The following is a 13230-nucleotide window of genomic DNA, read 5'->3' as shown; positions in this document are numbered from 1 at the left end:
ATAGTCAACAACAAAACATGGATCCCCAGTTTTGAGTTGATTGATCTGTCCTGCATCTGCCCCATTTGCCATGATGAAAGGTATCCTCACTGTGAAGGCAGGACCTTGGCTTCACAACAACTGTGTGCTTATCACTCTGGCCAATACTGTAATGGACAGATGCCTCTCCAACAGGTAGTTTAGTGAGGAGCAGACCAAGTAGGTTTTCCTTCACGTCCTTGAGGTGGCATGGTTGCTCAGCGCTTAGCACTGCTGCCTCACAGCACCAAGGACCCCAGGTTCAATTCTAGCCTTGAGCAACTGTCTGTGTGGAGTCTGCACATTCTCCCCATGTCTGCGTGAGCTTCCTCCGGGTGTTCCAGTTTCCTCCCACAATCCAAAGATGTGTGGGTTAGGTGAATTGACCAGTATTAATTTCTCTTAGTGTTCAGGGATGTATATGTTAGTAGCATTGTTCAGGGGTAAATATAGGATAATAGGGTAGGGGAATGGGTGTGGATGGGTTACTCTTTGGAGGGTCGGTATGGACTTGTTGGGCCAAAGGGTCTGTTTCCACACTATAAGGATTTTATGATATGATTCTATTATTCCTGCCACTGATCTATTATACTAGCTGGGACTTTTAGAACCTGGTCAGTTCGGAAATTGTGAGCCACTCCTGGCATTAGAGATCGAAGTCCTTCCTCCTATCCTTCTGCCCCAACCATCCCACCCCACCGAATACACTCTGTATCCTTGTCATCCTTAGTGTTTCTTCCAAGTGATATTCATCATGAAGGCCTGTGGGAGAGGGTGAGGGGATTGGTGTTGGGGTTGAGTGTAGGTGGTAGCCAGCAGGAGGCTGCCTTGCACATGATTTACCTGATGCCACAAAGTCTCATCAGACAACTAAGTTCTGTAGTCCAATTTCAGATTTTCCAGAATTTAGACTCCACCCTGTCCTGTTCCTGGTTCTCCAGTTCATTATGATAGAATAAAATTCCCTACAAATATTTAAGATGTAGACTATAGAATAAAATTAAATTCTTGTGCAGAATTATAGAAGAATTCTTGCCCTTCACCTAGAACCATGAGGTGCTCTAAGCCCACCTGAATCTCAGAAACAGAAAGAGGGAGGCCTCATTCAAGCACTTCATGCAAGAGAGAGCACTTACTACAATGCGACATTTCCTCTACTCTACACAACCTAATTTAGGTATTGAGGTTATAAGTTTGAATTTTAGCCTAACTGAGAATGTTGCAAGCTGAGCTAAGCTGACACTTGAGATATATTACAAGGCAATTTTTGACTCTTATGCTTTGAATTTGGATAAATATATAATTTAATTTATAGCAGAGAACATTGTGGCAGGATTGAATATGGCAGAATCCAGAAACAATAGCAGAATGAATCCCAGTCTGATAAGAGATATGCAACAGCAAGGATGAGCTAGGCGCCCCATGGAGTTGGAATCTCATCACACCAAGGCAGTTACAGACTGCATTTATTTTAGTTAATGGAATATGGGTGTCATTGTCTTGGACAGCATTTATTGCTCATCTTTAACTACCCAGGCGTCTGTTAAGAGTCAGGCTCATTGGTGTTGATTTGGAGACACATGTAGCCCAGAACAGGTGGGTATGGCAGAGTTCCTTCCCCAAAGAACAAGTGAACCAGATGAGTTTATGACAATTAGCGGTTGTTGCATGGTTGAAAATAGGCTGGAATTGTAATCCAGATTTACAGGATTTTAAATTTTGCCGTCTGTCATGGTGAAATGTGAACCCATGTCCTCAGACATTATCCTGGGGGTCTGGATTACTAGTCCAGTATCATTACCGTTACAGCACCACCTCCCTGATAATCTATAGGATCGTTGCAGACTTGAGGTTGAGCTGGAGTGCCAACAAATATCAGAGGCTCCATGAGAAAGGAGAACGCTTCAAAGAAGTGTTGCGATTTACAGACTGGGAAAGCTGGAAATATGCAAAGTCTAGTTTTCAGATTGAATGTTGCTACCATAACAAGCAAACCACTACAATCAGGGAAATCAAGGACTACAAAACAATATAAAACAAGGTCTCACACTTGAGCAAATCACAATGCCAGAATTAAAGCATTAAAGGAACTATTTGGCAACCTAGGCAGTCAAATTCTAATTGAAGGAAAATGTTCAAAGCCTGTTGAGGCTGCAAGAGGAGGAAGACCTACTACATAACCCATAGTAAAAACAGGTAGCATTTATTTATGGCACGAATTGGGATTTATCCAGAAAAAAAAGAAAGTAATGGGGATTATTACATAGAATCACAGAAGGAGAATTCATCCACTAAAGTCATTAAGAGCACAGAAAACTTTACTGAGTGACTAGATACTAACAGCTCCCACGAGGAGGTTGAACAGTTCATTCACTTTACTAACACCTTGCACCCCGACCTCAAATTTACCTGGACCGTCTCAGACTCCTCCCTCCCCTTCCTAGACCTTTCCATTTCTATCTCGGACGACCGAATCAACACGGACATTTATTATAAACCGATCGACTCCCACATACTTCCTCCCATCCTGCCCCCTGTAAAATCACCATCCCATATTCCCAATTCCTTCATCTCCGCTGCATCTGCTCCCAGGAGGTCCAGTTCCAGCACCGAACAACCCAGATGGCCTCCTTCTTCAAGGACCGCAGATTCCCCCCAGACGTGATCGATGATGCTCTCCACCTTCCAGCTCCTCCGTCCTTGAGCCCCACCCCTCCAATCGCCACCAGGACAGAACCCCACTGGTCCTCATCTACCACCCCACCAACCTCCATATACATCATATCATCCGTTGTCATTTCCGCCACCACCACCAGGGATATATTTCCCTCCCCTCCCCTTCCACCGTTCCGAAAAGACCACTCCCTCCGTGACTCCCTCATCAGGTCCACATCCCCCACCAACCCAACCTCTACTACTGGACCTTCCCGTACAACCGCAAGAAATACAAAACTTGCGCCCACACCTCCCCCCTCACTTCCCTCCAAGGCCCCAAAGGATCCTTCCATATCCACCACAAATTCACCTGCACCTCCACACACATCATTTACTGCATCCGCTGCACCTGATGTGGCCTCCTCTATATTGGGGAGACAGGCCGCCTACTTGTGGAACATTTCAGAGAACACCTCTGGGACACCCGGACCAACCAACCCAACCACCCCATGGCTCAACAGTTCAACTCCCCCTCCCACTCCACCAAGGACATGCAGGTCCTTGGACTCCTCCATCGCCAGACCACAGCAACACGACGGCTGGAGGAAGAGCGCCTCATCTTCCGCCTAGGAACCCTCCAACCACAAGGGATGAACTCAGATTTCTCCAGTTTCCTCATTTCCCCTCCCCCACCTTGTCTTAGTCCCAACCCTCGAACTCAGCACCACCTTCCTAACCTGCAATCTTCTTCCTGACCTCTCCGTCCCCACCCCCACTCCAGCCTATCACCCCCACCTTAACCTCCTTCCACCTATTGCATTTCCAACACCCTTCCCCCAAGTCCCTCCTCCCTACCTTTTATCTTAGCCTGCTTGGCACACTCTCCTCATTCCTGAAGAAGGGCTCATGCCCGAAATGTCGATTCTCCTGCTCCTTGGATGCTGCCTGACCTGCTGCGCTTTTCCAGCAACCCATTTTCAGTACTAACAGCCATTGTCAACATTGGAGCAAGGAAACCTCACAGCCACATACAGTTTGCAGCTACTAAAAACAAACATTTTATCTGTAAAATACTATGTTACAAAAGACTCAGAGAGCAACAGGCTACAACAGAAGAAAAACTAAAGGTATTTCAAGGTAAATAGATGATTCAGACTTGACTTTTGGCCAGAAGATATTAATGCCAATAGGCATCTTACTAACTGTAAGCTGAATAATCTTTTTCATCAGTGAAACTACAATGTCCAGCAGATATAACTCTAAAGACTAAAGATTTCTTCGAAGAAACTCTGTAACACAAGACATGTCAGAAAGTAGAAAACTTATATGTACGTCATAGTCAAGAATTCTCAACTCTTCAGAATGAATGCACGTTTTGAACTGAATCGTCTTCAAATGCTAGAAGGACTCAAAACAGTTAAAGTCAAAAAAACACTGGATAAGGAAGAATCAGCCATACTAAACTGGGCAATTATCATTCAGCTAAGGATCAGCTAATCATGGAATAGCCAATGAAAGAATTACTAGGACAAGATTTCATAGGACTTTCTAGATCATGGGAGATCCCAATCTGATGACAGAATCCATTGAAATTAGTTACTCTGATGTAAGAAATTTGTTAAACGCTATTAATAAAGAGATGGTGGTCGGCCAGCCAACAATAATTGGTTTCATCAATATGAGAGGAGCAGAACAGAGACTGAGAATGTGTCACCATTCATTGACATTGTGTGGAAGGAAGGAGTAAGAGGCAAAAATCTGGTAATTAGTAATGAGCACATTCTGAGTGTGCTCAGACAGATATGTGCTGGTACGTGATGGAGATCTGGTTATTCACTTTCACTTCAGGAGGATGTTGTGTACGTACACTTATCGCAGTTTCACAGACATGTCATGATGTGGAAGGATGTCATTCGGACCATCGTGCCTGCACCAGCTCTCCAAATGAATTGCTTAACTTAACCATTCTCCTGTCTTTCCCCCATATCTTTGCTCATTGGTTTTATTCAAATAATCATCCAATGGCATCTTCAAAGCCTCAAATGAACCTGATTCCATCACACTACCAGAGAATACATCTCAGACTCGATGATTGTTATGTGAAAATGATTTTTCTGGTATCACAGATGAGGGGCATAGACAGGGTGGACAGTAATAGTTTTTTTTCCAAGGTAGGAATTTCAACTACAAGAGGGCACAGTTCAGTGTGAGAGGGGCAAGTTTAAAGGACAAGTGTGGGGAAGCCTGGAATGCACTGCCTGTGGAGCTGATGGAAGCAGACATGTTAGCAACGTTTGAGGTGTTTCTTGATAGACACATCAATGGGAGGTAAACTGAGGAATAGAAACCACATATGGAAAATAAGTAGTGGGTCTAAATAAGGAACAGGAATTGGCACAGGCTTGGTGGGCTGAAGGGCTGTTCCTCTGCTGTGTTGAGTTGTATGTTGTATATTGCACAATCCTCTGACAGAAAAATAATTCTCCACATATCTATCCTAAATGATTGACCCCTAATTTTAAAACATGACCCTCTAGTCCTGGATTGATAAACAAAACTCTTTCACTCTTCTAAATTCCAGTGGAAGCAAGCACAGCTTGTCCAAGTTGTCCTTATAAGACAGCTTGCTCATTCCAGATATCAATCAAGTAAAATGTCTGTGAACCACCTCCACTATGTTTACGTCCTTCCTGAAGTAAGGAGTCCAAAACTGCACACAATATTTGAGATGTATCATCGATAGTCATAGGTGAGGTGCTGGAAGACTGGAGGTTGGCTAATGTGGTGCCACTATTTAAGAGAATTAGCAAGGACAAACCAGGGAACTATAGACCAGTGAGCCTGACATCAGCAGTGGGCAAGGTATTGGAGGGAATCCTGAGGGACAGAGAGTGGTGTTGGAACGTTGGTTTTCAGATTGGAGGCCTACGACCAGTGAGGTGCCACAAGAATTGGTACTGGGTCCACTACTTTTTGTCATTTATGTAAAATTTTTGGATAACATAGGAGGTCTAGTTAGTAAGTTTGCAGATGACACCAAAATTTGAAGTGTATTGGACAGCAAAGAAGGTTACCACAGATTACAGTGGGATCTTGATCAGATGGACCAATGGGCTGAGGAGTGGCAGATGGAATTTAATTTAGATAAATGTGAAAATGCTGCATTTTGGAAAAGCAAATCTTAGTAGGACTTATAAACTTAATGGTAAGGTCCTAGGGAGTGTTGCTGAACAAAGGGACCTTGAAATGCAGGTTCATAGCTCCTTGAAAGTGGAGTTTCAGGTAGATAGGATAGTGAAGAAGACATTTGGTATGTTTTCTTTTATTGGTCAAAGCATTGAGGTCATGTTGCGGTTGTACAGGACATTGGTTAGACCATTTTTGGAATATTGCATGCAATTCTGATCTCCTTCCTATCAGAAGGATGTTGTGAAACTTGAAAGGATTTGGAAATAATTTAAAAGGATTTTGCCAGGATTGGAGGACTTGAGCTTTAAGGAGAGGCTGAATAGGCTGGGCCTGATTTCCCTGGAGTGTCGGGGGCTGAGGGGTGACTTCGTAAAGGTTTATAAAATCATGAGGGGTATGAATAGGGCAAACAGACTATGTATTTTTGAACTGAGTTCAATTCTGGCCTCTCTGCTTTAGGAAAGATATTGTGAAACTTGAAAAGGTTCAGAAAAGATCTGCATCATTGTTGCCAGGATTGGAGGGTTTGAGCTATAGGGAGAGGCTGAATAGTCTGGGGCTATTTTCCCTGAAGCATTAGAGGCTGAGGGGTACCTTATAGAAGTTTGTAAAATCATGAGGGGTATGGATAAGTTCAATCATCAAGTTCTTTTTTCCCAAGAGTAGGAAATTCAAAATTAGAGGACATTGGTTTAAGGTGAGAAGGGAAAGATTTAAAAGGAACCTGAAGGACACCTTTTTCAAGCAGAGGGTGTTATGTGTTTGGAATAAGCTGCCAGAGTAAGTCATAGAGGCTGGTACAATTACAACATTTAAAGGGCATCTGGATGAGTATATGAATAGGAAGGGGTTGGAGGGATATGGGCCAAATGCTGGCAAATGGGACTAGAATAATTCAGGATATCTGGTTGGCATGAACAAGTTGGACCGAAGGGTCTGTCTCCGTGCTGCACATCTCTGTGATTCTATGACTCTCAGACTACAATTGTTGAAGGTCCATGGAACATGAAGCAGTAAGTTGAAGTAAAGAGTCTATATGCTTTAGCACAGGCTTACTATGTGATTTAAACTGTGAAGCATCTAACTCTAAGGAAGCTACCATTGAAATGGAATGACCAATGTCCACAAATTCAGGACACAGTCAAGAAGAAGTTTTCTGGTTCAGAAATCCAGAATACTGCAGAAAGAAGAATGAATGTCTCAACAGGGCAGCCATCTTTCATGAAGTAAATTCATGAGATTAAAGGTCCTCCAAATATTACAAAGGAGCAATTGCCTGGTTCGGCAGGAAAGATGCCCTCAGCAAAGAAACTCCAAGAGGTAAAAGGTTATCCAATTTAAATGGACTTTGGACCTCACACTGTCAAGAAAATAAACAAAGTAAACAGTCTTCAAACCAGACACTTACCACTTTTCAACTTTGACAGAGCACATGTTCTAAGGGAATAGTGAAATCTCCAGTCTTCTGAGACCTGGAGTGGGATCATAAAGGTAGTGGTAAATGAAATTTTACATGCAAATGAATAAAATTAAAAATGTAAATAAAAGCTTTGGGAAAATAGGTGTAAGGGTTAGTGATAGTTAATACTGAGCAATATAGTAAGCACCACCAATTACATCATGATATGTGGACTTTCAGCAAGAACAGCTCAGCATCTCAAAGAAAAAGGACTTGCCATAGATTCTCTACGGTGTGGAAACAGGCCATTCGACAAAATAGGTCCACACCAGCTCTCTGAAGAGCATCTCATCCAGACTCATTCCCATACCCAATGCCTGCAACCCCCAAGGCTCATCTCTTTAACCTGCACATCCCCAGATATTATGGGCAATTTAGTATGGCTAATCCACCCAACCTGCACATTTTGGACTGTGGGAGGAAACTGGAGTATCTGAGGGAAACCCATGTAACCATGGGGAAAACATGCAAACTCCACGCAGACAGTCACCCGAGGGTGGAATTGAATCTGGGTCCTTGGTGCTGTGAGGCATTAGTGCTAACCACTGAGCTACCGTGCTGCCAGCTGGGACTTCCTCAGTCTCAGTAACAGTGTCTATCATATTAATGTAACTTGTACTTATTTGCTAGCATACAATAAACTACATCTTATTTAAGACAAGAGCCTTTTCATGTTAGACTACCAAGTGGTTTTCTAAGCAAGCAAGCTATATCTCTACTGGGAAAGCAGATGGTGGCAGAAAACCTACCACACAACATGATAAGCAGCCATGAGGATTCACCTTCTTTTAAAAATATATTTTTTTCATGGAATGTGGGCATCACTGACTAGGTCAGCACTTATTGCCTGCCCCTAATTGCCCAGAGAGCTGTTAAGTGCCAACCATACCGCTGTGCACCTGGAGTCACAAATGTGGGCCAGATCAGTTAAGGATGGCAGGTTTCCTTCCCTGAAGACATTATGAACCAAATGAGCTTTTCAATGGCAATCAGTACCAAGTTTTTTAATTCCAGATTTTTTCCACTGAATTCTAGTTTCATAATCTACTATGGTAGGATTCGAGCCCATGATCCCTGAACATTAGCCTGGGGGTCTAGATTATTAGTCCTGTGACATTACTTACTTATCCTACAATCTTGGCGAGTTGTTAAAATATGCAGTGATATCCATTTCCACAGATACCTGCTACAGTGAGTTCTGACCCCTTTAGCTTTGTTCCATTTATAAAGTGGTTCAACCGAAAGTTATGCAATTGTACTTCAGGATACATTTACGGGTGCCACTTATACATAAGGAAGAAAGAGAAAGGAATAGTATTTCTTTAATACCTTTGAGTGCAAAGTGGTTCTATGCCATGAATTACTTTTGAAATGTAGTCACAGTTATAATCCGGAGAAATGCAATAGTCACTTTGTAGATGATAGTTGCAGCAATGACCATCTAATATGTTTTAGTGATATTGGTTGAGGGATAAATATTGATTAAGACACAGGAGAACTTCTGGTAATCTTTGAATAGTGCCAAGATTGACTTGCAAGGCATGTACAGACTATCTGGAATAATATTACTTTGATTCCTATGTGGGTGGGCTGAGCCATTTAGTCTATACTTGTCATAAAACACGTCTGTTTTCACTTGTGGCACCAATGTCACCTGGGACATTGCCTGTTTTGGTTTGGTGTCCTGTATCATTCAGAATCAGCTCTGGTGCCAGGATGTTCACTTTGCTGTTGCCCTGTCAAGTGTCGACTGCATGTATGAGAGAGAGGGTGACATTTCCCAGGTGGGAGGGAATAAAACCCAGCATTCAGGTTATTTTCTGAATGCACTTAAAACATCTGATTGCAGAGATCTGAATACAGCTGCTAAGGAATTGTGGACTGTGACTAAACATCAAACAAAGTTTCACAAAAATGATTTGTGGAAACTAGGAGTTTAAAAACCTGGAATGACCTGTAATTAAATAGAAATACAGCAAAATATTTAACATTGTGCATGAAATCATTTAATATCTTTTCTTGGAACCTAAGTTTTTATAATTGCTTAGCACTGCAAGTGTTAACATTGGGGATTTATATGAATACTGAGCTGTGGAAGACAAGAAAATATAGGAAGACATTACTAGTTGACAATGGACGTGGCTCTGGATAGTTCAGTGGTTAACACTATAATTTAATGTTTCAGGATCAGGAAAGGAAATAGAAAAAAGACAGTTGAGAACACCTCGTCGACGAATGCAGCAGCCCAAAATGCTGAGCAGCCCTGAGGACAGCCTGTATTATAACCAGTTAAATGTGAGTTCAAAGTAGCAATAAAGCTCTTTTGCTGACTTTGGGTCCAGATGATAATACCATTATAAATACCTGCCCCAACCTCTCCAGCCCCACCCCCATGCTCTTCTTCTGTCTGTCTTCGTGAACATGTGCTTATGCTCTTTATCTGTTGCTTTCATGTCAGGATGTCTGCCGTCACGGTGAATAATTGATGTGGTTTATCAAAGCCAAGCATGATGCATGCTTCATCAGGCTCACTTGAGCTCTTTGATCAAAAAAATTATGCTGTGACTTCTGATATTATCAGCATCTGCTTGCATTCAACACAAAATCACTTTGAATTAAAAATTAACGACTTGCTGCTCTGCTGTTGACTGTGTGTTCTTGGCCTTCTCCACAGGGAATCCTAGAATACCAAGGGAGTAAAAGAAAGCCAAGAAAACTTGGGTAAACAGATACTTAGTTTTTTCCAGTAAATAAAAACAAACTGTTGTGTTATAGAGTGTTGCATCTTTATACTTCAAAATATAAAGACTCTAAATAAAGCAAACTGTTTATTTTAGTTAAAATAATGTGATTGACATGTTAACAGATAGCCCTTTCTGTGAAAAGCTTTATTTTGTGTGCTGATAAATCAACTATTTTCTTCTTTATCACAGTCAAATCAAAGTGCTGGACATTGAGGATGAATATTACAAATCACTGTCATCTATTGAGCCTGTCACTGAGGAAGATGATACCTTGAACCCTCCTCCTATTCCAAGGGGATCCTTTACTCATAGCTAAACATGGATTCTGTAGGTAATTTAATGATTTCATATCTTGCAGTAAAATCTGACAAGTCAATTTTTCATGGTTCAGTTTTGTCAACAGTCTGTTAGAATAAACAATGGAATGGTTTGAGAAATAAGAATCAAATAATCTCTGAAAAACAGTTCATTAGTCATTGTTATTTTCTCTGTAAAGGGGGACAAAAGCTATATGCTGAGACCTATTTATCTGAAGTGGTCTGCAGGTGATATTTAAAAATAATTCCGCATGTTCTTGCCAATTCATCCAAATCCAAACTTTGTGGAATTTTAATTCTATTTGCAAGTATCAAAATATTCTCAATATTGATCTATGAGTTTTTACTCAATTTCAGCATTAATTTGCTAACAAACTGAGCACTAAACTAGTCCATACTTTAACATGTTTTGCAATAAACACTACACTGTAATAAACATTACTTGATTCATTCATTGTAAAATATAACTTGAAAATTTGAAGGCTAATAACCAACTTCAATAACCCATGAATAGATTAGAACTAGTCCTTTATTATGCACAAATTCTTGCAGTATTTCTCAACATGATAATTTTAGGAAAGCTTGGGAAAACTATAACTCTTTTCTATTCTGAATAAACTAATTATTTACTTTAGGTAGGGGCTATAAAATTGTGGTTTATTTCGAATAGCAGTCTAAGTTACAGCAGGTAATAAATCCAACTTTGCCCACCTGTCATTAAAGGAAATTTCCCCTAGTAGCTCAGCATGGGTTTGGGGAACAGCATGGAAGCCTCTTATGTTTGTGGTGTTGGCTTGCAGAGTAACAAATGGGCTGTCCAGGTGTCCTTTGATGCCTCCAGGTCATGATGTGTGCCTGCTACGGTCAATGCATTACTGGAAGTAATTCAGCTGGAATGCATACACCTTCCAAACATAAAATTATTCTGCAATTTACACATTTATACACTTCCATTTCTGGTGATTTTTTTAAAAACTATTTTGTACAACTTGAAACTGCATAAACAAAATACATTAAATAAATCTTTGAGCTTGTTTAACAATTTGTTTGGACTCATTAGGATGAGATATTCAAGATTGGATAGGGTAATAGAACACTTTTCTTTTGTGTCTTGTCAGCATAATTTATTTCTAGATTAGCTTAGAAGGAAAGTTGTATTGTGAAGCCCAAGTTAATCAGAAGCAACATCAAGCCAAGCCCTTGTTTTTGAAAAAACATGGAAACTTTACAAAGAAGAGCAGCACATTTTTCCATTGATCTAGTTTAAGTTTAACTCGAGTTCACACCATTGAACTTGATCATTTATTGTTGTTGAAATATTGCTGAACACAACTTAACTATGCATTTGTTAATTTGACATTAACAACATTTCAAAAATAATGTATTGGCTCCAAAGATTTTGATGGACTTCAAACCAGCCTCAAAGATGTACTCAGATGATATCCCATAAATGCTTGCAGTTTAATTTTGGAAACACTAGCTTTGAAAGGTGCCATATAAATGTAAATTCCTTCCTTCATTTTTTTCCTGTTACCAGATCCTGGAAAAATAGAATTTGCATAGTTGCCTGCAAACCAAATGTAATACTGCAGCACTCGCTCAGTGACCAGGAACTCCAACACATAGCTTTCTATATGTTGTTATTTCAAGTCTCAGCAATTCTACATTTGGTTTGCAGAACTTTGCATACGTCCCTCATTTTCAGAAACACAGCTGGGGTCTTTTATAATGTACAAGCATTTTTACCTCAATAACTTCAAATTAAGGAATTTTAATTAGTTCATGTTTGGAATTTTCAAAGTTGAAGTAGGAAGATTTATTTTTAGACAATTTTCTGAGTATATTTTTGAAATTTATTTAGAACTGTTTTCTAATCTCTAAGTGATATAATTCATTTGATAAGTACAAAACTAAATTATGTGCTGCTGTTAATACATATATTTTCAATGTATACAGTTTTTAGACTAATTTTGTTGCATGATGTATTTTACAATCTAATGAACTGCAGCCAGTTAAATTGAACATCACTTTGAAGGAATTAACAGTTTCTGAAATTCCTAATGCTGTTTGTAGCTTGAAAGCATGCAAATTAAAATTCTTATCAGTGGTATATTTCTTATAGTTTATTAACAATTTTTGTTGGGAAAAATTCATAGGATTGTTTCAAACTATACAAAGAAAAAATATAATTTGCCCATTTCAAATGGAAGAATCAACCAAGCCAACTTCTCCCACGCTTCCACAGCGTTTTCTTTCTCTTTCCCAATCGGCTGCAACAGATGAGCACAGTAACTTGCTTCAATGTGTGTACAAATAATCACACAGTTGTGCACGCAACTGCAACATGAACTGTAAATGCACTTATTCCTTTCAGAAAGGCACGCTAAATTAGTGTGAATTTTAGCAGCTACTTTGCAAGTTTCACAGTGATTTTTAAATTAGAATGTACTTAATTTACATCATGCAAGTTAAAATGAAAAAAGCTTGTATGTATGAATGTCTCTTTCTTTTTATAAGGTTATTTCTTCAGTTTGCTTCCCATCCTATGGGATAAAATTTTCTCTTGATGTCCAAAATTATTAGGTGTCTAAATATAATACAAATATATGAATTAGAAGTAGAAGTAGATATTTCAGCCCCTTGAATGTGCAATGCCATTCAATAAAATTGTGGCTGATCAATTTCAATTTCCACTTTCCATCTCCCCCATAATAACTTCTGATTCCTCCTCCTAACAAGAATCTTTCTACCTCCACCTTAAAAATACTCAATGTCTCCACGTACACTGCCATCTGAGGCAGAGCTCTAAAGTTAACCATCCCTCCAAGATTTAAAAAAAACAATTTTC

General features: G+C 40.0%; 1 protein-coding gene across 1 annotated transcript in view; it reads left to right on the top strand.

Moving 5' to 3' along the window:
- myo3b (myosin IIIB) overlaps positions 1–13230 on the top strand; it is a 568489-nt gene that overhangs the window by 508896 nt on the left and 46363 nt on the right. Inside the window, exons 33-35 of the mRNA XM_060827913.1 lie at positions 9507–9616; positions 9996–10042; positions 10255–10396. Coding sequence (XP_060683896.1) covers positions 9507–9616; positions 9996–10042; positions 10255–10381 — 284 coding nt within the window. The 3' untranslated portion in view covers positions 10382–10396. The remainder of the gene's footprint in view (positions 1–9506; positions 9617–9995; positions 10043–10254; positions 10397–13230) is intronic.

This window comes from Hemiscyllium ocellatum, chromosome 7 (assembly GCF_020745735.1).
Source record: "Hemiscyllium ocellatum isolate sHemOce1 chromosome 7, sHemOce1.pat.X.cur, whole genome shotgun sequence".
Lineage (NCBI taxonomy): Eukaryota > Metazoa > Chordata > Chondrichthyes > Orectolobiformes > Hemiscylliidae > Hemiscyllium > Hemiscyllium ocellatum.
Note: the sequence above shows the minus strand (reverse complement) of the source record. Positions and strands in the feature narration are given on the sequence as shown.